The sequence below is a fragment of the Salmo salar genome, chromosome 05, assembly GCF_965601325.2.
Source record: "Salmo salar chromosome 05, fSalSal1, whole genome shotgun sequence".
NCBI classification, from domain to species: domain Eukaryota; kingdom Metazoa; phylum Chordata; class Actinopteri; order Salmoniformes; family Salmonidae; genus Salmo; species Salmo salar.
The window spans coordinates 51,648,497-51,674,340 of record NC_138295.1 but is presented as its reverse complement, the minus strand read 5'-3'; the positions used below and the strand labels follow the sequence as shown (position 1 = coordinate 51,674,340).

At 41.6% G+C, this 25,844-nt stretch overlaps 1 protein-coding gene across 1 annotated transcript in view; it reads right to left on the bottom strand.

Annotated features, from left to right (window-relative positions):
- Positions 1-24,057, bottom strand: part of LOC106605059 (eukaryotic translation initiation factor 3 subunit E-like) — a 44,199-nt gene extending 20,142 nt beyond the window's left edge. The window contains exons 1-7 of the mRNA XM_014200316.3: positions 23,913-24,057; positions 21,381-21,498; positions 20,968-21,085; positions 10,389-10,431; positions 8,369-8,473; positions 2,196-2,321; positions 1,693-1,817 (exon numbers count right to left, since the gene is read on the bottom strand). Coding sequence (XP_014055791.1) covers positions 1,693-1,817; positions 2,196-2,321; positions 8,369-8,473; positions 10,389-10,431; positions 20,968-21,085; positions 21,381-21,498; positions 23,913-24,002 — 725 coding nt within the window. The 5' untranslated portion in view covers positions 24,003-24,057. The remainder of the gene's footprint in view (positions 1-1,692; positions 1,818-2,195; positions 2,322-8,368; positions 8,474-10,388; positions 10,432-20,967; positions 21,086-21,380; positions 21,499-23,912) is intronic.
- Positions 24,058-25,844: the final 1,787 nt, after the last annotated feature.

Sequence of the window (25,844 nt, the reverse complement as noted above, 5' to 3'; positions counted from 1 at the left end):
TTGACACAAACTCGGTACATGTCTGTGTGTTTGCAGCTCGAGAACCGGGATGTTAGATTAACACGTTGGATATATAGAGATAGAGATATACATACATATATATATACACACACACACACACACACACACACACACACACACACACACACACACACACACACACACACACATATATACACACACACCACACTTTGCGTACCAACTACGCGATTCTCTGTACGAGATCCAAGTTAAAAGTACGCAGAATCATTTCTGCGTACTTTTAACTTGGATCTCGTACATAGACAGAGAATTGCATAGTTGGTATGCAAAATGCGTGCATCTTGGCAGGTCTTCAATCTGGGACTAGCTGCGAGGAAAAAGAGAAATGTAACATTCACCATACCCCACTTAAGGGACCTAATCATTTTGGAGTTTGAGGCAACAACGCTGTACTGGTTGCAGAGAACGCTTCAAAAGAATTGAACCAGGAATTAGAGTTTCAAAATCAAAACGATTTCCAGTGCGTGTGAGAGAGCGTGAATAACGAGGAGAGAGACAGGATAGGAGGGTGGAGATGAGGGGTAGAGGGAGAGATTTCATTGACCATCTGAGAATGATAGAACAATGTAAACCAACTGCGAGTGCTTGGATAGCATTAATTTTCCCCCTTTGCACCTACATCATAGATCACCGCGTGACAATATTCTCACCATGACTACCCTTGAACTCAGTAGAGGTTTTCAATAACAAACTAGGAAGGCCTGATGCAACTTTTGCTGAACGTGGGTAACAGAGGTCAAACATTAAACTAAGGCCTAGCCACTGGTCACCAACTTTGGCCAAAGGAAGTAATGGTCAAGGGGTGAGGGAATGAGGCCAAGCCTCACTGTGGAATTAAGTGGTTTCTTGACTGAAATTGCAACGCACACAACACTCCCTCAAGTTTGTCCAAACAGATGTTTGTGTGAATTTCTCATGACTAATTATTGGGCAGCCTTTCCTTCATTAAATTAAAAACTAAGTAAAACTCAGAGAACCAGACACCCCTATCTGCTATGTTGTGGTGGCATGTCATACCTTCAGTTGACTACAATCGGTTCAATTACACAAACCAGCAATCATAATGGGGGGATGCATTATAATAGTTTGTGTGTAAATTTTACGCAGTGCTGAGTTTCCGATCTGCAATACACATGGACTAACTTGCAGCTTCGAGAGTAAATAGACCACACAAAAACAAACGGACTGAAACCACTTAAAAAAATACCCCAAGTAGGTTTTTGAAGCAGCCCCCTTCCCAAAGTTAAGAGTAAATGGCTTCCTTTTCAAAATCAAGTTAGTCTAATAAAAACGAGTCTACTTTCTCCACAGTTAGCAGGACCTGACCCAGGCGGCTGCCAGCTGAACCACTTTTGGTCTCTCCTGGGCCAGCAGCAAACCCTGGGGCCCAAGGTTCAGCCTTCTACTGTGCCTCTTCTTCAAGGATAATTTTCTTCCATTCTCCCCACCAAGGATGCCAGCAGGCCACATTTTAACAATCACCTCTTGGGTCACTCAAGGGTTTAGTGTGGATCAGTCAAGACACTGCGCCTCAAACTGTAGAGACGGCAGCTTCTCCAGTGCAATATGTTAAGGAGGGTTAGTCATCAGGTCTAAATAAATCAACAGTGTTTCACAGAACTCCAGTGTGTCAGAGATGAAAATACTTACTGTGGCTGATACAGGAAGAGCTCAATGATGTTGTCTCTGCCTTTGGGGTGGTTAAAGAAGACAAATAGGGACCAGTGGATCAGCCAGGTCCTCTGCTGAAGAGACTGGAGAGGGGAGCTCACCGACTGGACAGGAGAGAGTTGTCATTATTTACTAGTTCTGATTGAGGTGACAATACAGTATACTGTAAGACAATTAAAAAGTTCAGAGTACTTTAAGAACGTGAGGTCTGTTCCCTTTCAAACGTTTTCCTTCCAAGCCAGAGCCCGCACCCCTGCATCCTTCCCAGCTATCCATCCAATAAATATTTGTATTTATTTTTTAAACTAGATCCACATAACTGCTCCATTTGCAGATCCTCTGGAGTGGAGTCAGGACTGAAAGGGGGTGGGGCATCAAGCTGCAACAGCGCTTTGCTGAAACCCGAAGCGGTCAATAAGGGAGTCGAATCTATGTAAGGGAATCCAAGTGCAGTGTCAAATTCTGAGAAGTGGGGCATTTACGTTGTTATCGATAGTCTCCCTCAGGCGGGTGAGGTCTTCCATCGCAGCCTCCCAGTTCTGCATCAGGATCTCAGAGGCCAGCTTCCCCCACAGGGAGTTCAGGGCATTCCTGTCTGTGGCCGGGACCTGGGAAAAGACATGTCATACTTGTTAGAACATGAAACACAGCATCACCTCAAACAGCAGCAGAACTCAACCCACCTGCAAAATGACCAGGCACTGGCAGATCTAATCCTGATAAATGCCTCAGTGTACAAACCGTGTGCTCGCACACACACGCTCAGGGACAGTGCGTGAAGTAGTGGCCATTGCCACCGCCGCTTGGCTTTGGCAAGCAAAACTGTTCGGTGGAGTTACTTTTATTTATACTGGATAAACGGATTAAATTATGTCATCTTGAGGGAATGGGGCTTGACAGAAAAATTAATGTTTAGCTTTTTATAAAACCTAATTTGCTGCACTTTGATACGGCAACCGCTGCATTGCAGATGTTCTGCGATCCTTTCAGATTACCACCGTAACTAGGAGCACATTTGAAACATGTGAGCTTCTCTGTATAATGTGCTAAAACATTGTCACCGTTATTTACTTAATGCTGCAACTCTTGAAAAATGTGAAGGGTGGCACACGGCCTTGGGAAGACAACACACACATTACTAAAGATGGACCTAGGGAATTTCTGCTTTGGTCCAACTCTCTAGTCAAGAAAATAATATCTCATTTAAATTTAGCTCTGCCTAGTTCAAGCTACCACCTCGGTCCCCTTGGTTGTGACGTTTCTGGGGCAGCAGGTCAAAGGTCAGCTTGTCTTTGACATCTCCATACCACAATTACATGGGTCAGATTCTATCGAAAAAGGAAATGGTTTTGAAGAAACCTTGAGTTCACAACTCTGGATGCAGATATTACTCCTTTAAAAGTAACTCAATTGGATATTTAAATTAGCAGTTGCAATTGGAAAGAACACTGAAGACATACCCGCAAAATGAGAGTAAATGGAGGGGAGGGCACATCTAGCATCGTCGAGAGAATACCCCATTGCTGTTCCTCAGACCTCCGGTCAATCCCCTCTTGCTGAAAACCATCTGGTCTTCTGCCCCTCTCTGAATGGACTTTAATGAAGTGTGTATGCTGCTACTACTTCTGGTGGTGGTTTTGCGCAATGTCTGATAACTTTGATCAACAAGGCTACAAGGAGAAGCATGCAGTAGAGGCAGAGTTATCAAAATGTTTATCACTTGGAGTTCACCAACAACGGAGGTCCTGCTCCAGTCACAGAAACCTTGATGCACTGTGACCAGCAACAGCCTGGGTTTCTCAACACCATCTCGGAGGAGTTCATAATTTACGCCGAGCCAGGGTAATCCGTCTAGTCTAGATAAATGACAGTGTTCGGATGCTTGACTTGATGGAAAAAGGCATCAAAGAAATCTGTTAATGCCCTAAGGAAATCAAGCTTTTCAAAAAAACAGTCCTAACCAGGTAAAATGCTTTTCCAAAGTCTATGCCTGGTACATTGCCAGAACACTTAATTTCAGTTTGTACAGCAAACTGCATGTCTTTGAGAGGAACATTTCAATAACTCCTACAGCTTTTCAAGCATGTTAAAATATAATTGTAATACATCTCCTACCATTAACACAAAAGGAAACCAATCATGCTAACTATAAAGTCTTAATTCCAACTATTCCATTATCACAGGCTAAATGCATTGATATATGAAATGATGCTAACAAGAAACAGTTGAGGGGTACGCCATCCTCAAAGTCAAGAGTTGCTGTTTATTTTTTTTTACCTTTATTTAACTAGGCAAGTCCGTTAAGAACAAATTCTTATTTACAATGACGGTCAACACCGGCCAAACCTGGACCAATTGTGTGCCACCCTAAGGCGGCTTAATCAAAGCTAGGCCTCCACCCTATGGCTCATGGGAACCGCCAGCCCACAGTAGCTTATGATAAACACCAAACGCAGTCAGTGACAAGAGCCAACCAGGAAGTGAGGGCAGTGTCTGCTTTAAGGCCACAGAAACCTAGAGGCAACCCATCCCTTCTTTCAGACAGCCAGCAGAGTGGACTGTGAGACTAGAATAATCCATAGGTGGAGACGGAAACCAGCTGGGATTTCTTAGTAATTGAGAAAAACATTATCAAGATAAAGGATTCATATATATTTATATTACATACAACAGATAGGTGCAATTAAATGTTGTTTTACAAGGTCAGACATAGCAGAACAGCACCCCTGGAGCAAATTATGGTGCCTTGCTCAAGGGCACATAGATTTACCTTGTCGGGTTGCGTATTTGAATGAGCGACCTTCCGGTTAGCGGCCCATCGCTCTAACCGCTAGGTTACCTGCTAGGCTACATGAAGACTTTATTAGGCTACACAGTAACTTTTAAATGAACTGCTACATTAAAAGGGTGACCGGTGGAAAAGAATACTGGTAGGAAAAAACAAGTGGGGAAAGTCAGCGGCATGGTAGTCTTCTAGAGTCAAACACACAAAGAGGGGCAAAAGGTCATTCATCCACTCACAACAGTGGAGTTCTTTGATCATAAAACAAAACTTGGGACTGCTTTAAATTACTTATCAAATAAATGACCTCATAAGATTAAGCATTATAACTTAGGAGAAAAGCCAGCCACGGTGCCAATTTAAACGTTGTCGTTTCATCAACAACAACAAAAACTAAGGTTTGTTTGTGGTTTCTTCTGCCTTGGAAGTCCCTGCCTGCTAGGTTTGGCCAATCTCCATGTCATTGTGGCAGCTTTCTAGACACTGCCTGGCATTCACTAGTGGCCACGCAACAATAGTTTCAATACCAGGGTTTTTCCAGCAGTTACCTAGAGTTTCCATTTGTTGGCGAAAAGGGGCACATTTTCACCGACTGACCAGCAACAACAAATTTACTGTGCTGAAGAGCCGTCGGGAAACGCAATCTTTATTCGCAACATCCAATGATGCTATGAATAAATTGCTCTTCTCGCGCTACGCCACACTGTAACAGAACCCGAGGCCTGGATTTTGCAAGCCTGGCTTCCTCTGTTTAATTGACTGGCTTTCCCACGTTTGATGACTTACGGAGCCTCACCTCTACCTTACAGGGGCAGTTAGAAAATGGGAGGTCCACAATAATGGGGGTGTGGGGGTATATATATATATATATATATATATATATATATATATATATATATATATATATATATATATATTTTTTTTTTTTTAAATATATTTTGTAAACTATTTTTTGTATTTTTTTTTTTAAATAAGAGCCTTCGGCTTGTCACGAGGAGGCAGCAGCTAACTGGTAACAGTAACTGCCCTGGCTGAAATTTAAAATGAGGAGCTAATGATTTGAGGAGTAAACCATAAACAACTGTGCGGAGAGGGAGCGCATCAATTGCATGCTTTTGATGTGGGGGGGGGGGGGGGGGTTTGCTCATGTTTAATCAAGAGCTGCCATCATCTGGTCTTCAATGTCTCTCACTAGCATACTTAAATGTGAGCGCATCACATAGAATCAATCATATTAAAAAAAAGGACCACAACTGCTTTGGGTTAAGAGGCAGTTTACAGAGAGTAGGGCTCGTTGCTCAGAGTCTCTGATAAGCCTGTTTTTCAGGAGAGGACACCAGCATCACCAATGTGCATGACTAGCCACAGACATCTTCACGACAGAGGGAGAGTATCAAATGTCAATTAAAATGGGAAACCTAAGTTGATTGTAATGTTTGTCATTCTGATGAACATGTAAAGTGTTGATTTTATTCTTTGCATTCTTGCATTCTTTGGCACAAGTCTTTCCTATACCACAGAGCTCAAATGAGGACAGCCGCAACCCAAAAAATAAAACAATTGAATAAGACTTGGAAAACACTGGTTGTGCTTGTTTGGTTGGAGGAATTACAAGACACAGAGATGAAATGGTAAACCCTGGCTTTGGAGAAACAATGGTGAAATCTACCACCAAAAACATAGGCAAGTTTGAGCATCAAACTTGCAAAAAGCTTTGCAAAAAAACAACATTGTTTCCCCTTTCAAAAGCGTGACCATAAAGATATAAAACACACACCTCAGGCTAAAAGCACCAACACTGGGTCTGGTGGTACCAACAGTAGAAATTAACCTCATTGGCCAACATATTATTTTTGTTTGGAAATTAGGTTCGACGCCAAGGCTTTCTGAAGAACATTAGGTGACTTAACTTGTTAAAGTCAAAGATGGCACAAAAGGTCAGCTGAGCATTCAGACCTAGAGTAGCCCTTACAAGGCACTGGTCCTGGAGAGAGACTAACAAAGGCAGCACTGAAGATCTGGTGGCACCTTCCACTGAGGTCACAGGCTGTCCATTCCCAGGACTTATCTAGTGTTACACCACTCTATTGTGACACAAAACACTCCTCTGGCCTCCCCTCTCAGTCAGGTTACCACCTCTCTTGGCCTAAGAGGTTTCTAACTCTATACAGCAGTGCACACAGTCCTACTGCACCTTGCCCATTCTCTGTGTAGTTCATCTTTCACTGATTTCTGATGGCAGCAGGAGAGAAGCCACAAACACCAGCGCAATGATCCCTTTGTTCAGAGGAAATAAGATGTACGCATGTACTTTCAGTGAACTGTAATTACCAGCCACCCCAACCCTCTTTGGTATTACCTGATTTCCAAAGTATTTCATTGCTGGTGAAAATGATTTAATCCCTGCTCCAATCACCGCGGACTCTCAAAATGTTAGCAAAAACAACAAAAAGGAAATACTGTGTATAGCCACACAGGTCGAGAAACGCAATGGAATTAGCGGCAAAACATTAAAAACTAGCAATGTTAACGGTTAACTGAAAATACATTTGACCGGTCAAGCTCAGTCTATAGGTTAATTTGCATAATTTAGTGGAATTAAATTGGCACCGCATACAGAGTATAGTTAGAGTGGAATATTACCTCGCAGCGCCTCAAACAGCTGGTTGCCGCTTGAAGCGAAATTCAGACATTTGCATTTAGAAATGTACATTAAACAGCATTGTATTTCCTGTTGGCCACGTCATTTTACAGTTTGGAACGAATTAACCGGGGTTAGTTAGTAGGCAAAAAAATGTACATCCCTAGTTCAAAACAAGATGGGCCTAAATGAGTGGACTTTGTAAATGTATAGCCTAACTGGTATGCTAGTTCTTTGTTTAGTAAACCTGTTCTCTCAGTCAGTAGACTATATTTGAGTGCACCTATTGTATGCATGTATGCATGTATGTATAGTGAGGGAAAAAAGTAAAATACTGTTAAACTGTTAAAATAAACCTACCATTAAAATTAGACTGATCATTTCTTTGTCAGTGGGCAAATGTACAAAATCAGCAGGGGATCAAATACTTTTTCCCCCCTCACTGTATGTATGTATGTATGTGACACTTTTTCGAAGCCCACCAGAACACGTTACATAACTCATAAGCCTGACAAGGAGCTATCTGGCTTCAAATCAATAAGTCATCCACTGCAGCCCGCCCAGCGAGGGGACTAAAGAAAGATTATGAAGTCTGCTGCTGAACACTTGGCACAGTAAAAGAAAAATAATCCTACCCTTGTCCTTGAACGTCAGCTCATCCTAATACTGAAGACGTGTGGAGAATTGAATGAGAGAATGACGGCAGCTTTTCACATGCAATTAACTGAGGGGGTTCTCTTCCACGTGCTAGCCCTTTGAAAAATGAAAGAACCCTGGCCAAACAACCGAGCAGTGAAGTAGGAAATTCCATTTTTCATAAAACGCGTTGAGCCAAAAAAGTATACATCAACGGAAACATTGTCTAATTCCAAAAATGCAATGTTAAGTGGATGTATACTGCTCATAATTTATGGCGCTTGACACTGTCCACTGCTGGAAAATCGCATAACAAATGGGAGTCGTTCCTGATAAACTAATACTTCTTAATGAAGCTTCAATCATCGTCTGTTTGCCCTTAAAGAGCTTGCTAATATAAAGCACTGCCCAATAGTGTCCATTTGTCAGTGGTCCAGTTTTTATTCCAAAAACTACTGAAGTTTCAAGGGTACAAATCTGTAATATCAAATAAATAATGTCTCTAGATCTATTAACTTGCTGTGAACATCTAGTATCCAAGGTCCCCAGTTTGATATTTCATAAGAGTACACTGAAATGAGGGGTACTAGACTTACCAGGACACGGAAGAAGTAGAGGTACTCGGCAGCCCCAGAGTAGTTTCCACACTCGTACTGGAACTTGGCATATCTGTACAAAGTGTCCAGGTACTCCTGACGGAACTGGAAGAGAAAAAGGCTGGATCAATGGTTTCCTCCAATAACTATTCAGAGAATAGACAACAGCAATTATTTATTTGATGGCCATATTGTCAGCTTTCTCACAGGCATCATGTAAGATTATAGTCCAAGATGAGAGCCATGGTGTTATATCCAGTCAATGCCAGACCACCCCACTGGGAACAGAGTGGCTGAACTAAGGAGGGCAATTCTAGAATTGTGTTCAATTTCACAGCCCATTCTGTTTGATTACCATCACTAATCATTGGGGTGAGCATGTAGCCTAGCAGTTCATATCTGTATTTATTATGGATCCCCATTAGCTGCTGCCTAGACCATTTACACAAGTGGGAGGGTTGCTGTTTCGAATCCCTGCTTAGAAGGTAAAACATGGTGCAGAGTGCACAGTCAACCAGAGGTTTGCTGGTAACATCCTAGATACTGTTTTCTGCTGTTGTGCACTTGAGCAATTTCAGTGTGTACAAGTAGCTCCATGTCAACATCCCATACGGAATGTCACAGCATTACATTTACATTTTAGTCATTTAGCAGATGCTCTTATCCAGAGCGATTTACAGTAGTGAATGCATACATTTCATACAATCAAACCCACAACCCTGGCGTTGCAAACACCATGCTCTACCAACTGAGCCACATGTAGGCCTATTTACTTGTCACCTGTGGCTATTTGGGAAAAGCCTTCAACAACCGACCTGAGCCCTATACTACGGATAAGGTATGAGGAGTCAACTTTGGTCAAGTCTGAGTTCAACTTGAGATAGCCACTTTGGTACCAGTTAACCTTTTAGCCAAGAAACATTTCTATGAGTACAAATCCTTCAGAACTAACCTGCTCTGGGGCAGGCTAACTCAGAGCCAACTCTACTTCCCTGTGGCTCAGTTGGTAGAGCATGGTGTGTGCAACGCCAGGGTTGTGGGTTCGATTCCCACGGGGGCCAGTAACAAAAAAACAACAAAAAAAATGCATGAAATGAAATGTATTCACTACTGTAAGTCGCTCTGGATAAGAGCGTCTGCTAAAATGACAAAAAAAAAGTACATTTATCCTGAATCTCCCTCCCTCTCGCAAGAGTTATCCCCATCATTTTAGGAAAACAGATTAAATATTTTATTAATAAGTGCTGTCTCAAAATTATATGAACTCTAACTCAGTAAAATACTTTAAATTGTTGCATGTTGTGTTTATATTTATGTTCAGTACACACAACTGTAGCAATGATAAATGACCATTGGGTGGTGGGGGTAGGGGAACAGTACGTTGGGGAATGTCCATAGGGGCACAGCAGGTGGGAGAGAGAAGTGAAAATAAAAAAATCTCTTTACGCCGTAACAATGATCAATGTCCATTGGGTGGGTGGGGGCCGGGTACATGTTCATGGGGGGGGTAGAATATCTCTGAACGGTACACTCCTGCTAACTCCGGACATATCACAGCGCGCTGACGTCAGTTTGGGAACCGAGGCCAGTCTCAGACGCAGTGTGGCTTTGACAGGCAGTGGTTGTGAGCCGCTGCGAAGCGGAGGGAGACCGCCCTTTCCCACAGCCGAGTGGCCTTCACGCTGCTGAGGTGCATTGAGGACAGAGTGCAGGTCAGCGGGATGCCAGGGTGTCACGCCAAATATAGACACCCAGCATTTTTGCGGGTAGACCAATGTGTCTCGAGCTGTTCTGTATATTCTTAACAATTCACCACAGACTAAAATGTCCACAGTTTCTTCTGCAAGCTGTAAAGCTCAAAATTTTACAAAAAAAAAAAGTTAAAGTTAAAGTTTTGGGAAGTCATTACGTCTCCCTGCTTGGGCCTTCCCGTCCCCCCTTCCCTAAATAGCGGGTTCACACAGGAGTTATGAGAAATGCAGTTTAGAAGTGAAACGTCAGCAAAGCGGTCCAAACTTACGCTGTGTTTCTCCGCCAGATAGTTAAAAAGGGCCTGTCCATCCCTGAAAGAAAAAGATTTTCACAGTTAGTGGCCTTGTTTCATTAGAGTTGGCTGATGCAGGTTGGGTGTTGAGCCCCATTCAGGTGTACTTTTTCCAATTTCTGGACTGTAGCAGGTCTAGAGTTCAGGGCAAATCAAGGGCCTTTCATTTTCAAAACAGTTTGAGCTGCACCTTTGTACTTCAAGAGTCTGACAGGGAAGTAAAAGCACTTTTGTGTGTGAACATTCACAGGCTGTTTAAAACATTCATCACTGACACCATTAAAACACATGGTCCAACAACATTTAGGAGGAAGATCAATCTGACTTTACAAAACTGGAATTGCAGCCATAGATTATGACTCCAAATAAATATGGTTTAATATGCCATAAACAGTCGCCAATCATGTCTACACAGGGGAGGCATCAAAAATACACACTACATGACCATAATTATGTGGAAAATTGCTCAACAAACATCTCTTTCCAAAATCACAGGCATATAGGAGTTGGTCCCCCATTTGCTAGTACAACAGCCTCCACTTCTGGGAAGGCTTTCCACTTAATGTTCAGCCACAAGAGCATTAGTGAGGTCGGGCACTGATGTTGGGCAATTAGGCCTGGCACGCAGTTGACGTTCCAATTCATCCCAAAGGTGTTCGATGGGGTTGAAGTCAGTGCGCTGAGCAGGCCAGTCAAGTTCTTCCACACCGAACTAGACAAACAATTTCTGTATGGACCTCGCTTTTTCCACAGGGGCATGGTCATGCTGAAACAAGAAAGGGCCTTCTCCCATCTCAGAAGCACAGAATCTTCTAGAATGTCAGTATGCTGTAGCATTAAGGTCTCCCTTCGCTGAAACTAAGGGGCCTAGACCGAACCATGTAAAAAAGCCCCAGACCATTATTCCTCCACCAAACTTTATAGTTGGCACTACGCAGTCGGGCAGGCAGCGTTCTCCTGGCATCCACCAAACCCAGATTTGTCCATCAAACTGCTTAATGGTGAAGTGCGATTTCCACTGAACGCATTCCCACTGCTCCTGAGTCCAATGGCGGCGAACTTTACACCACTCCAGTCGACGCTTGGCATTGCTCTTGGTGATCTTAGGCTTGTGTGCGGCTGCTCGGCCATGGAAACCCCTCACGAACAGTTCTTGTGCCGACTTCGAGGCAGTTCGGAACTCGGTAATGAGTGTTGCAACCGGGGACTGTCAATTTTTACGCACTACACGCTTTAGCACTTGGCAGTCCTGTTCTGTGAGCCCTACCACTTCGTGGCTGAGCAGTTGTTGCTCCTAGACATTTCCACTTCACAATAACAGCACTTAGTTGACCAGGGCAGCTGTAGCAGGGCAGAAATTTAACTGACTGAAAGGTGTCATCCTATGATGGTGCCACGTTGAAAGTCAGAGCTCTTCAATAAGGCCATTCTACTGCCAATGTTTGTCTATGGAGATTACATGGCTGTGTGTTCGATTTTATAAACCTGTCAGTAAAGGGTGGGGCTGAAATAGCCGAATCCAGTAATTTGAAGGGGTGCCCAGATAGATATATGTATACAACCCCCCCCCCCAACAGAAATTACTCTGACCCCTTGACACATTTTGTTTCATTACAGCCTTATTCTTAAATACCTCATAATAACGAAGCGAAAAAAAGGTTGACTTATTTGCAAAACGAATTAAAAGAAATAGCTTATTTACATAAGTATTCAGACCCTTTGCTAGGAGACTCGTAATTGAGCTCAGGTGCATCCTGTTTCCATTGATCATCCTTGAGATGTTCCTACAACTTGGAGTCTACCTGTGGTATATTCAATTGATTGGCATGATTCGGAATGGCACACACCTGTCTATATTATGTCCCACAGTTGACAGTGCACGTCAGAGCAAAAACCAAGCCATGAGGTCGAAGGAAATGTCCGTAGAGCACCGAGACAGGATTGTGTCGAGGCACAAATCCGGGGTAGTGTAACAAAATGTCTGCAACACTGAAGATTCACAAGAACAGTGTCCTCCATTAGGGATGCACCGATATGACATTTTTTGTCCGATACCAATATCCTGTATTTTCCTTGCCCAAAAACAATATTGATATTTAAAAATTTTTGCAGCCTTGTACACATTCTAGTACAGTTAAATAGTTAACACACACAGCGGCCTAAGGCACTGCATTTCAGTGCAAGTGGTGTCACTACAGTCCCTGGTTCGAATCCAGCAAGTATCACATCCGGCCGTGATTGGGAGTCCCATAGGGCGGCGCACAATTGGACCAGCGTCGTCTGGGTTTGGCCATCATTGTAAATAAGAATATGTTCTTAACCGACTTGCCTAGTTACATGTTACACACAAAAAAGTTATTTTGTTGGCATTTACATGTCCCCATTACCGGTAAAACAATCAAAACCCATTTCTTTCACTGACTGTGCTGTTTCATTGTTCATTTGTTCAGTCGTTTCATTCTCAGCCAGGATTTCATCATACATGTCAAACAGTGAAGTTTCAGCTCTGTCTGTGGCCTCTCTTCCTCGGTGCGCACTGTGACCATGTCAGTTTCCATCTTGCCCAGCTGTGTATGTAACAATTCACGTAAACCCTGTGTCTGCATCGAAGTAGTGGTCCTTGTACCTAGCATTGAGCATGGTGGCAACAGTAAAGAGGCTCAGAGAGAATGTAACCGAATCACTTGTTCAGCCTCGAGTACTTTTCCAAGTTAAATGCAGACAGACTGTGGGGTAATGTTGAGCAGGCATTTCAATGCCATGACAGGGTATCACGTCGGCTGCAGACGCAGTTGATTAGCTTATTTCGAGTCAGTTGTACAAATTGCGCTTGGAGTGTGTTCATGGTTCAAACAAGTTCTCAAATGCCATTGAAAATGGCAGCAGCAGGATGAGAACCAGCACATTCTTGAGCATGCAATATGACTTTCCTCAGTATGAAATCTCGTCAACCCACTGTGCTGTCAGACTCAGCATGCTCATGGGGCTGACATCGCCGGTCCAAATGTCAGTCGTGAAGCTAATAGCAGTGACACCCATTGCAAGTAGCTCATGGATGAGTTTCAACAATACTGTGTAACTCCGGTAGGGCAATAGCTGAAAAATAGCGCCAACTTCGTACCGGTGCTCAACCAGTTGGCGAAAGCCATAATCCACAACAGAACGGTTGAAGGTCAAGGGCAAAGAATTCCATTATCTTGGCATTAATGGATTTCGCCTTTGAGTTGTCCTACTGAAATTTTCTTGAACTTTCAAATGACTGCTCGACCTGAACTTGTTGGAAGTGTGTGCTTAGTATTTTTCAGCTTTTGTTCTGTGTAGCTCTGTATTTTGTGTGGCGTCATTACATCTACCCGTAGGTAGATATATTTATATAGGTACGCACGTCAGCGTTGACATCAGTTTTGCACGTTGGCGTTAAACTAGACATCGGGCCGATGTTGGCATTTTTAGCTAATATCGTCCGATTCCGATATGCTCACCGATATATGCATCCCTAGCCTCCATCATTCTTAAATTATAGAAGTTTGTAAGCAGCAAGACTATTCCGAGAGCTGGCCGCCCAGTCAAACTGAGAAATCTAGGTAAAAGAGCCTTGGTCAGGGAAGTGACCGAGAACCCGATGGTCATTCTGACAGAACTCCAGCGTTCCTCTGTGCAGATGGGAGAACCTTCCAGAAGGACAACCATCTATGCAGAACTCAGGCCTTCATGGTAGCGTGGCCAGATGGAAGCCACTCCTCAGTAAAAGGCACATGAAATCCCACGTGGAGGTGGCCAAAAGGCACCTACAGACTTTCAAACCATGAGAACCAAGTTTCTCTGGTCTGATGAAACCAAGATTGAATTTTGGCCTGAATGCCAACCGTCACGTCTGGAGGAAACCTGGCACCATCCCTACAGTGATGCATGGTGGTGGCAGCATCATGCTGTGGGGATGTTTTTCACCGTCAAGGAATGGGAGACTAGTCAGGATCGAGGTAAAGATGAACAGAGAAAAGTACAGAGATCCTTGATGAAAACCTGCTCCAGACCACTCAGGAACTCAGACTGGGGCGAAGGTACACCTTACAACAGGACAACGACCCTAAGCACACAGCCAAGACAATGCAAGAGTGACCTGAAAAATAGCTGTGGGGCAGGATCTGCAGGAAAGGGGAGAAACTCCAATTACAGTTGTGCCAAGCTTGTAGCTTCATACCCAAGAAGACTTCAGGCTATAACCGCTGCCAACCGTGATTCAACAAAGTACTGAGTAAAGGTCTGAATACTTATGTAAATGTAATATCAGTTTTTGCTTTGTCATTATGGGGTAGTGTGTGGATTGATGGGGGGAAAACACTATTCATTTTAGAACAAGGCTGTAATGTAATAAAATGGTCTTAATACTTTCCGAATGCACTGTATAGTGTATGTTTCACTGCAGTGTTACCCAATCCTCCAGCAGCCCCAACAGCACACATTTTTGTTGTAGCCTCAAACTCACCTGATTCAACTTGTCAACTAATCCAAGCAGTTGAAATCAGGTGTGTTTGTCCAGGGCTACAACAAACGTGTGTGCTGTTGGGGGTACTGGAGGGAAACACTTTTACCGGAATTGCTGGTGCTTGCGGTTGAATAGCGTGTAATGCTAAATAATTACCTCAAATCAAAATCAGTCCAATTCTGAATTTGTGATAAATCTGTTGTGATTTTGGCAGGGAATATAGCTTGCCTACATACTTTTTACTTAGATCTTTCATTTTTAATGACTGTCATTTCAGTACTCAGGAGCTTGAGTGCGTGGCATGCACACGTTTAGAGAGTCAGAATGGAATTGAGTGAGAGACGATAATGAAGGGAGAAGTTGAGAATTCTGTGATTACTACAGATCAAATCCCTCAGTTAAATTTCTTGATGTGAGATGCTAAATTAACTTCTTATGGCTTGAGGGTGCTATTTTCATGTCCGGATGAAAAGTGTGCCTAAAATATACTGCCTGCTACTCAGGCCCAGAAGCTAGGATATGCATATAATTGGTAGATTTAGATAGAAACTTGTGTTTTCTAAAACTGTTAAAATTATGTCTGAGTATAACAGAACTGAAATGGCAGGCAAAACCCCGAGGACAAACCATCCCCCCCAAAAACAAATTCATCCTACCACTGATTTCAATGGCTGGCACTTTTATAATATGGTGAAATCGTGCCCGATTGCAGTTAGGGCTTCCACAAAATGCCAACAGACTTTAGAAAGAGTTTCAGGCTCGTTTTTTTTTTTTTTTTTGCAAGAAATTGTAGTTTTTCTAGGTGGCTCCCATTTTGGCTGTAGTGTTTCCAAGCACATGACAGATCGCGTTCTTTGGTATTTTTCTCCGGTAAAGACAATAACGATTCTCAGTCTTAAATTTAATCGTTTATTTGCGTATTAGGGTACCTAAGGATTGACTATAAACGTTGATTTACTTGTTTGGATAAGTTTATTGGTAACGTTTGGGATTCATTTTGAAGGAGGGAAACCGAGTGGATTATTGACTGAAGCGCGCCAGCTAAACTGAGTTTTTATGGATATAAAGGACATTATCGAACAAAATGACCATTTGTAATGTAACGGACGTTTTGGAGTGCCAACAGAAGATCTTCAAAGGTAAGGCATTTTTTATATCGACATTTCTGACTTTTGTGTCACAACTCCCTGGTTGAAAATGATTTGTTATGCATGTGTACTGGGCGCTGTCCTCAGATATTTCCATGGTTTGCTTTCGCCGTAAAGCCTTTTTGAAATCTGACACCTTGGCTGGATTAACAACAAGTTAAGCTTTATTTTGATGTATTGCACTTGTGATTTCATGAAAGTTTCATATTTATAGTAATTTAATTTGAATTTGGAGCTCTGCAATTTCACTGGAAATTGTCGAAATGGGACGGTAGCGTCCCACTAATCCGCAAGAAATAATTAACAAACATTTAATATCTTCTGGCTTCCACACAGCCTACAAGCCACTGATGCAGACCTTTGGAACATCTACAATTTAACAAGCCTAATAAATGCATGTAATATACCTAACCCCTTCACAATAAAGCCATTATGTTAAACAGGTCTAAAAAAAACATGAATAAAATGTCTTTCAGAAGAACAGAATAGCATACTCTCATTTGTCTTTATGTTAGGTACTGATCTGGCTATGCTATATGGCTGTGGGCTACAGTAGTTCATTTATCAGGCAAGATATGCTTAGAATTCCATGGCATTATTTTATGAGGAATACAATAGAAAATATATTTTCTCCAAACGATTTGAGGGAGTGCGCACATGCGGCTGTTCTGTTATGAGCGGTTAACAAAGAAACAGCTAATCATATATGCTTAGAGTTATTTATATAACTTTAGTTATGATACAAAGGTTGGGCTATATACATGTTTGGCTCGTTAATACATCCTCTGGCTGCATGATGCAACTAATTATGATTTGGAAAAAGCTGCATTAAAAAGGTGAGCTCTGCCTCGTTTTTTTTTTTGTGTAGGCACGACACTTCAGGCTCTCATTCACAATTTGACAAGCACTTAATGCCTCGAATTTCCCGGCGGCAACCCGTGTAGTCGTAATGTCCCCCGAAAAAATGTCATGCCTTTTGGAGCCATTGTGGCCTCGGGGTGAATATGATAAATATAATCCCCTTCTCCCTGCTTGCGCCAAAGAACCTCTCACGGCTCTGTCACTGATTGGGTCTTTCTCACAGGCTACAAGTGAAAACAGACACATCGGGGACGGAAATGCACGCGTCCTTATCCAATTCCGAGGCGCATATTGAAGTTATTGGACGAACTGTCCACATTTACTTTGTCACCCAACAAGAGGATTAGGCCTAACAAACAGCAAAAGCACTAGCCGATGTCAATCTACTATCCCCATGGTACAAAAGTTGACCTATTCTATGCAAGAAATAAATATTTCAAACAGTCTGGGACAGTTGTGGGATGCAATAGAGCCAAAATGTATACAACCACTAGCATCCCCCAAAAAACTTCTATTGAAACGCAAGGAGGCTGACGCAACAGATCAGAATGTTTAGCTTAAAAGGCTAATAAAACTATTAGGCTATTTTTTCACATTATAAAGCACAGCAATGCACACACGGCAGTAGGCGATGAGCGCTAATGTTCCATTAACACCATTACCAAAAATGACCTCAAATGCAAGTATGCATGTAATGCTTTAATTAGAAAAAAGGTGCATTTATGGTGAAAATGATCTTCCCCAAACTTCCAACTCACACGCCGGATATGCATGCTAGTTAGGCTCTACACCCGTTGTAAAGCGGATTAATGTGCTTAATTTTAAGAAGTTATTTGGCCACCTTAGTTGTGATACAATCCTCCTTAAAAACATGAGGTGTGCGACTGATTTGAAGAATTCCAACAAAAAAGTTTGTATTGTTTCTGCCTTACCCTGGGCATCATTCACAAGTGATAGGCTAATATTTTCACCCATCATACTATTCTTGATTTAATCTTGTGTATACATATAAATGACTTGCCTAGCTATAGAAAGCTGATGGGATCCTTCTTTTGTTATAAAAGCCATCACCGTTTTCTCACAATTGCATAGCCTATAGAAATGGTGCGCAACATGAGTCCTCATGAAGTGTTTGATTAGATTTGCATTGATGTCAGAGTGGTCAGAGTGATTAGAGGGGCAATAGAGTGCCGAGTACCAGACAATTAGCAAGTTTGGTAGGCTACTAATGACCATCAGCAGCATCAGAGCTTGGAGAAGCGTAATTACTGTGACTAAGCGGTCACATGGAATTTGACTGCCTTCATGACTCATGACCGCCGGTGTGGTGGTAATATGGTCACCGTAACAGCCCTAGTCTTCACCAAGACCTAGGTGACCCAGGTTATCACATCCACAACTGCCTTGCAAGCCACAGTCCCCACAGGAACAATGGCAAGAAACCCCACATATCCAAACGTAAAGATCTACATTGTGCCTTGAAAACCCTTTCAAAAAGAGACAGCATTGCATTACTACCAACAACTTCGGGACCAAAAAAGAGCAAAGAAGCAATGGAAGTTGACAAACTCAAGATCCATAGAATTGTTTACTTTCCTTAACCTATCAAGATGGATCAGAAACAAGGCAATTATCCAGAAAGTGAATGACAGAATTTGGCTAGGCCTAAAATATATTGGATTTGCTTCCTGGAGATATTAAGTTTAGGGCAGGCCTCATATTAACCTGTTAGGGCTAGGGGGCAGTATTGACACGGCTGGATAAAAAAACATACCCGATTTAATCTGGTTACCACTCCTACCCAGTAACTAGAATATGCATATACTTATTACATATGGATAGAAAACACCCTAAATTTTCTAAAACTGTTTGAATGGTGTCTGTGAGTATAACAGAACTCATTTGGCAGGCAAAACCCTGAGACATTTTCTGACAGGAAGTGGATACCTGATGTGTTGTATTACCTTTAAACCTATCCCATTGAAAAACACAGGGGCTGAGGAATATTTTGGCACTTCCTATTGCTTCCACTAGATGTCACCAGCCTTTACAAAGTGTTTTGAGTCTTCTGGAGGGAGATCTGACCGAACAAGAGCCATGGAACGATGATGGCCCATTAGACACCTGGCGCGCGAGTTCATGTTGGGTACCCTCGTTCCAATACGTTATAAAAGAGTATGCATTCGTCCACCTTGAATATTATTCATGTTGTGGTTAAAAAAGGCCCTAATGATTTATGCTATACAACGTTTGACATGTTTGAACGAACGTAAATATATTTTTTCCCCTCGTTCATGACGAGAAGTCCGGCTGGCTTAGATCATGTGCTAACAAGACAGAGATTTTTGGACATAAATGATGAGCTTTTTTGAACAAAACTACATTTGTTATGGACCTGTGATACCTGGAAGTGACATCTGATGAAGAGAATCAAAGGTAATGGATTATTTACATAGTATTTTCGATTTTAGATCTCCCCAACATGACGTCTAGTCTGTATCGCAACGCGTATTTTTCTGGGCGCAGTGCTCAGATTATTGCAAAGTGTGATTTCCCAGTAAGGTTATTTTTAAATCTGGCAAGTTGATTGCGTTCAAGAGATGTAAATCTATAATTCTTTAAATGACAATATAATATTTTACCAATGTTTTCTAATTTTAATTATTTAATTTGTGACGCTGACTTGACTGCCGGTTATTGGAGGGAAACGATTTCCTCAACATCAATGCCATAGTAAAACGCTGTTTTTGGATATAAATATGAACTTGATAGAACTAAAAATGCATGCATTGTCTAACATAATGTCCTAGGAGTGTCATCTGATGGAGATTGTAAAAGGTTAGTGCATCATTTTAGCTGGTTTTATGGTGACCCTGTCTTTGAATTGACAAAACATTACACACAACTCTTGTAAATGTACTGTCCTAACATACTCTAAATTTATGCTTTCGCCGTAAACCTTTTTGAAATCGTAAAACGTGGTTAGATTAAGGAGATGTTTATCTTTCAAAGGGTGTAAAATAGTTGTATGTTTGAAAAATTTGAATTTTGACATTTATTTGGATTCAAATTTGCCGCTCTTGAAATGCACCTGCTGTTGATGGAGTGCACCACGGGTGGCACGCTAGCGTCCCACCTAGCCCATAGAGGTTAAGCATGTTGGCAAACAGTGCACCTAAAACAGTCTCTCTCCAACACAAACCATTATCTCTACATCACAGTTTTATCCCAAATGATAGGACTAGGGGATCTAAATATTGAACCCCTCTGCAATTTCCAGTCAGGGATGATCCGCTAAATAAATCTAAAATCATATCAAAAACACACTACCTCATCGAGAGTAACTCTAGCAGATACATGCGCGGTACGCTAAAATGGGTGTAGCTTGCCCTTCTGGTGTTGTGAAAAGGTTTTTGGTGACCCGGGACAAGTCTAGTATTGTTTTGTTTCAAAAGGAATCTGAATAGAAAACAGCCGTAGCTGCACTACAAAAAGTTTGAAGTTACATACACAAGGCTTCAAACTCCCATTACAACGGTCAGTATAAGATGCCTGCTTTGATAAACAAACATGTCTCAAAGCCAAACCTTTAAAGAATTCAAGATTGGCAAGTGGATGAAAAGTGTCCTTTGACGAACTGAACCCACTACTGCAAAGAAGCTAAGTAAAGAATGAGGACTTTAGTTTAACCAAACTATTTTAATCACAGCAAAGTCAGCGCCATCCTTAACATTCACTGCAGCATCGTGTATCGGTCTCCTCTTCCGCGTTTGCAGAGTTCGTAAGATCTAACCCTAAAGCCACTCTAGGGAAATGGATCCAAAATGTAGGCATATCAATTTTTTGATTACCATCATCTCAATTTAACACCACTTGAACTTCCTTCATTAAGCCTGCAAAGTCAGAGAATCTTACACCAGACAGCAAGACCACTACTCTGGGACATCATGAATTGTAAAAAAAAAAATGGTGTTGTCAATGATGGACCATCTATAAAATGCAAACAATGACTCCTAAACCATCCATCGGTTAAATGGTGGGACAGAAGGTTCTAACTCACCTGGTTGACTGCATCTGTTTCGTGGTCTCTGGGTCCTCAAACATCTTCACAATGGGCTCCGTCTCACCCTGCAGCTGCTTCAGCTGAGCCACCACAGTGATCCTCTTCTCCTTTAGGGCTTCACATGGACAGAGAGAAACCATTAGAGGCTTTGACCAAGGCAATACCCAGGAGAATACCATTACATGCAACAAAGATTTGTGTCTGTTTATACTAGTTTTTGGAACAGTGAAGATTGTATTAAACATGACTAAAATGTGAGGGGGATGGTGTGCAATGAGTTTCACCACCATCTTGTGATTTATTGATGAAACGGTGTAAACAACACTGAACCATGCATAATCCTTATCACTGTACAGGTTTCTTTAACAAAAATGTTAGGAGGTAGACTACGCAGTGTGCAGTCTACTTACTGGCGGGGATCTCTTTCTCAGGGAAGAGGTTTTTGTGAACATCCATGGCGAAGTCCACCATGTTGGTCTCGCTGAGGAGATCCAATTTTCCATGAAGCAGTTCCTTCTCATTGTAGATCTGAAAGTGGAAATAGTTTTTTAAAAAAAGGGGAAGATGGGGTTATTTTGGAATATACCGTTTCAAATTCTTAACTTTGCCTACCTAGTTTAAGAGAACTGCTGACAAAGACAGAGTTCAGGTACTAAGCTGACTAACAAAGTCAGAAAATGTGTTTAGCTATAATGGATACCTGCTTGTTAAAAAGGCACCCACCAGAGGGGAACGCCACCCTCATTTTGATGCAATTCCTGCCCTAGAGGGTACAGCTAATCCCTTAGCTCTTGGAGTCCCAGGAAAAGCTAGACTACAATAGCTTGTTGTAGACTTAATTTGAGCATTTCATTTACTACTAGCCTATCTAGGAGTGATTCCAGCTTGCTCTTGCTTGCTGAATGTAGAAAAGGAGAGTTTGAAAGGGGAGAGAAAGTGAGTGATGGCCTGCTGATGTACCTTTCTGGAACTTAGAGATAATTTGGGATTTTGGTAGGTGAATAGCATTGCTATGTCTCGGTGTCCAGTATGAAGGAAGCATGCTAACAGATACCCATAGACTGCCAGTCATTGCACTAACGCTAGTTTGAAGTTGCGCTAGCAACTTCATTCAAACTGCACACAGACACCTAAAAATTATATCCATGAGTTCATCTGACTCTGGGGAAGTAGAATCATGCCTAGGCTGTAAGCAGTCATTTTGTCATTAAGCATTCAAAACAGTATGTTTGAGTGGTTAATCAAATTATCCTAAAACACCGCAGTTTACAGCCCTAGACAATTGTGCATTCTCTCGATCATAATAATACAATTATTCTACTTAGGCTACAACAACTCAGTGGAATGCATTTTCTAAAAACGTAGGCCTAATTAATAGTGGAGCTTTTAGTGTCCGGGACTGCAGAGAGTAGCCTGCAGAGCGTAGATCTGCCATTTCCTAGTCGGTTAACTTGTTTCTTGCACTGTGACAGGTAAATATTTATAAACTACTATTTATTTAGCTTCTTACTTCAACACATCTCTAGCCTCTCTTCCAGTGGTTTCCGTGTGCAATAGGCTATTCAAGCCTCTTCGCTATTCCGCTTCACGTGAAATCTCAGGAAAAGCCATCGGATATTTATTTTTTGAATTGTTTATACTAAGCCTAACAGCCTTTCCCTTGAGTGAAGGAGGCTTGCCCTTGCTAAATGTAAAATAGTCCTAGGCCAAATGAACTGTCGCATAGGTCAGACATGAGCACAGCAAAAAAAAGAGCCAAACAAATTGAGTCATTTGAAAAATGGAATTCACTTGCAAACCACGCTTGAGTGGCTGTTTTTTTTCATTACTAAATTTAAATATGAGTTTCTATATAACATGTACATTGAAGTATTATGTGCAGTTGTTACTATGAACACACCCTGAAGCACTGAAAGGTCTTGTGTTAACACCTTAATAGGCCTACAGGGTGCTGTAGGATGCATTGATTGATTGGCTGGTGTCCTGCCGAATGATAAATGATCCGCTGGTAGGCTGGACACATTACATTTTTAACAATGCTTTTTTTCTGATAAAAACTAGTTTATTGCATCTGCCGTGGAGCCCCGTTTCATAATATTACCTTATGTTCCAGCTGCTTGCCATAGTTTTGATGTAATCACACACAAAAAAACAGGCCTTATTTTTGGGCATTTTTCACCCTACCAGCTCCTATTAGTTCTATTGAGCACCAACTCGCCTTCCGAAAGTTCTATTCCCAGCCTATTGTTCTACGTCACAATACCTGCTTTGCCATTTGAAATTCTGCTATTGCCTTGTGGTGACGTCACTTTGAGGCATATCTAGTGTTTATAGTAAACTAGTAATCAACCTTTCTATGGAATGTTACTAGCTAACTAACACAGTTAACGCGTTAGCTAGTTGAAAAGGACAGTATACATTCTCGAGACGAGGATCTAGTTAGCATCTAGGAGTCATGTAACCAAGATCTGCATATACATCAATGTTGAAAAGTAAAAGCTATACATGTAGCAAATGTTTGTTCACTAGACTAGCCAGATAACTAGTTTAATTTAAGATGCAGCAGCCGACAGTAACCGGTTAAGGTTTGGTAGCTAACTACTGTTAGCCTAGGTTTTAAAATAAAGTTAGCTAACGTTAGCTAGTTTACTTAGCGTGCTGCAGTTAACGCTATGCCATACGTTAATATAAATCACACTGACACCAAACATAGCGTTTACTAGATCACATATATAGCTAGCTAACAGAAGGAGCATATGCTAGTTAGCAAGCTAGCTAGCTCGCTCAACTGTCTATGCTGTTGGACCTGAAACAGCGCGAGGCCCCAATTCATGGGCGACTCTTTCACGCACGTGGCATTTACATTATTTACATGGGTTATTTACAAACTTCTACCGAAAATCTAGATTGTATGTACAACCTAACATAACACACGCATTTACCTCTTTGACAGAAAGGAATTCCAGCAAAGGAAAGACGAGATGTCTGTCCAAAAAATGGGCAATTTTGGTGGTGAGGTCGTACTCCGCCATTTTCACTGCGAGAGAGGAGGAAGTAGACACGAGAACGTGTTACGTAAATGACCAATCAGCGTCACTTTCAGCATCAGTACCTGCACGGATTGGCCATATTGATAAAAAATTATACTATTTTAATGAGCATAACGACGATTATGACCATGTCTAATTATACTGTACATTATCTGACCCGGCTGTTCCCTCAAAGCGAATTGGAAGCACATTGTAGCATTTAAGATTAATTGTAGCGTTCAAGATTCATATTCAAGATGTTTTTTTTTTCTTAGACAGTTTTGTAGACAAGATAAAACAAATGAGTGGATTGAGTAGCCTTCAACTAATAAAACAAATGTCCAACACTGATAAAGTACCTTGCGGGTCAGTGCAAACACTGTCTCACAATTTTCAAGTCCTAATTTAGTTTATTTATTTTTAATTGTTCCTGATAATGGCATGTGCATGAAGGCATTTTCTTCTAATTAGACCTTGCAATTAGAGCATTATTAAGTTATCCCTTTGGCAACCAATTTGTTAATACTGTTTAACTTTTGTTGTGAGTGTACAACTCCTTCTCTTGTGACTCGCAGGGCTGTCTCATGAATATATTTTATAATGTGGTGTGCACTACGTGCACGCTCATATGGAAATGTGTATTCAGCTTTTCTCCTGCATAGGCCCACTTGAAAGAAAGCATGACTATGTAGTAAACCTTTCAAGACTACCATAATTTCACTGTAGTGTTGATACAATGAAACGTTTCATTTATGAAGAGGGAGTTCTTTGCCAAGTGAACTTGTTGAAATCGAAAACATTGGGCCTCCCCAGAACCCACCAATATTTCTCCAACAGAGAAGTATCTAATAGAGTTCATCAAGCTCAAAGACTGTGACTCTTCACAAGGAAATAAAGCACATGGGAAAACACAGAGATTTAAATAAACATAGACATGATTAAATAATAATAATAAAGCTAATTAAACATTTTAGTTTTCTGCCTGCCTAAAAAGTTATTAGTTGTGTTGACTAGCCTTCAAAAGCAAACCAAATTTGATTTGATTTGAAAAGCAAACCCTTTTTTCCTCACTTCAGCAGATGCCTCATAAAGATGCCCATGTGTTGGCCATACCTAGCAGTGAAGAGCCAATATCAGATACTAAAGGGCACATCTCTAATAGGTTCCACTACTACCTTGTTTGCTTGACAACCACATGGCCCTGTCCTATAGCCCCAAACAATTGCCCCCTTGTTACTAGGAAGCTCTCTCGCTCTCTCTCTCTCTCTCTCTCTCTCTGCCCTCCGACTGCAGGTAGAAATTAGTCATAAACAGACACCACTCACCATGGCTGATGCTGTTTCACCGTGGCTTCAGACACAGCCAGCCCTGGCTTAAAGTCAGTACTCTATAAAACTCGAAGAAGAAGAAGAAAAAAAGTTCAGTAAAACACCAGCAATGCTCCTTTGTGTCCTCTGCCCAAGAGTTTTGAGTAAGGCTTTTTTTGAGTGAAGGATCTTTCAGATCTTTTAATTGTATTGTTAATGTTATTGTTTTTGCGCTAATTTCACAAATGTCCCTGTAATTTGATCTCTAGATGCTCGCTAGTTTGTTATTTTGTTCAGGGAGTGATTTAAACCTTTAATTTCTTTCAACATTTTATGTTGAGCTCTCACAATCATCAGTAACTGACACACTGATCATTTTGCATTATTTTGGCCAATGGTAAACTATGTTTACCCAGCCAGTTCTGAGGTGGATAAAATATTTGCCAAAGAATAGATCCATCTTTCAAAAAGACAAACATGCCTCCATTTGGCAGGCACGCGCCTCCATTTGGCTCACGTACTTGTAGGCCTAGCAGTG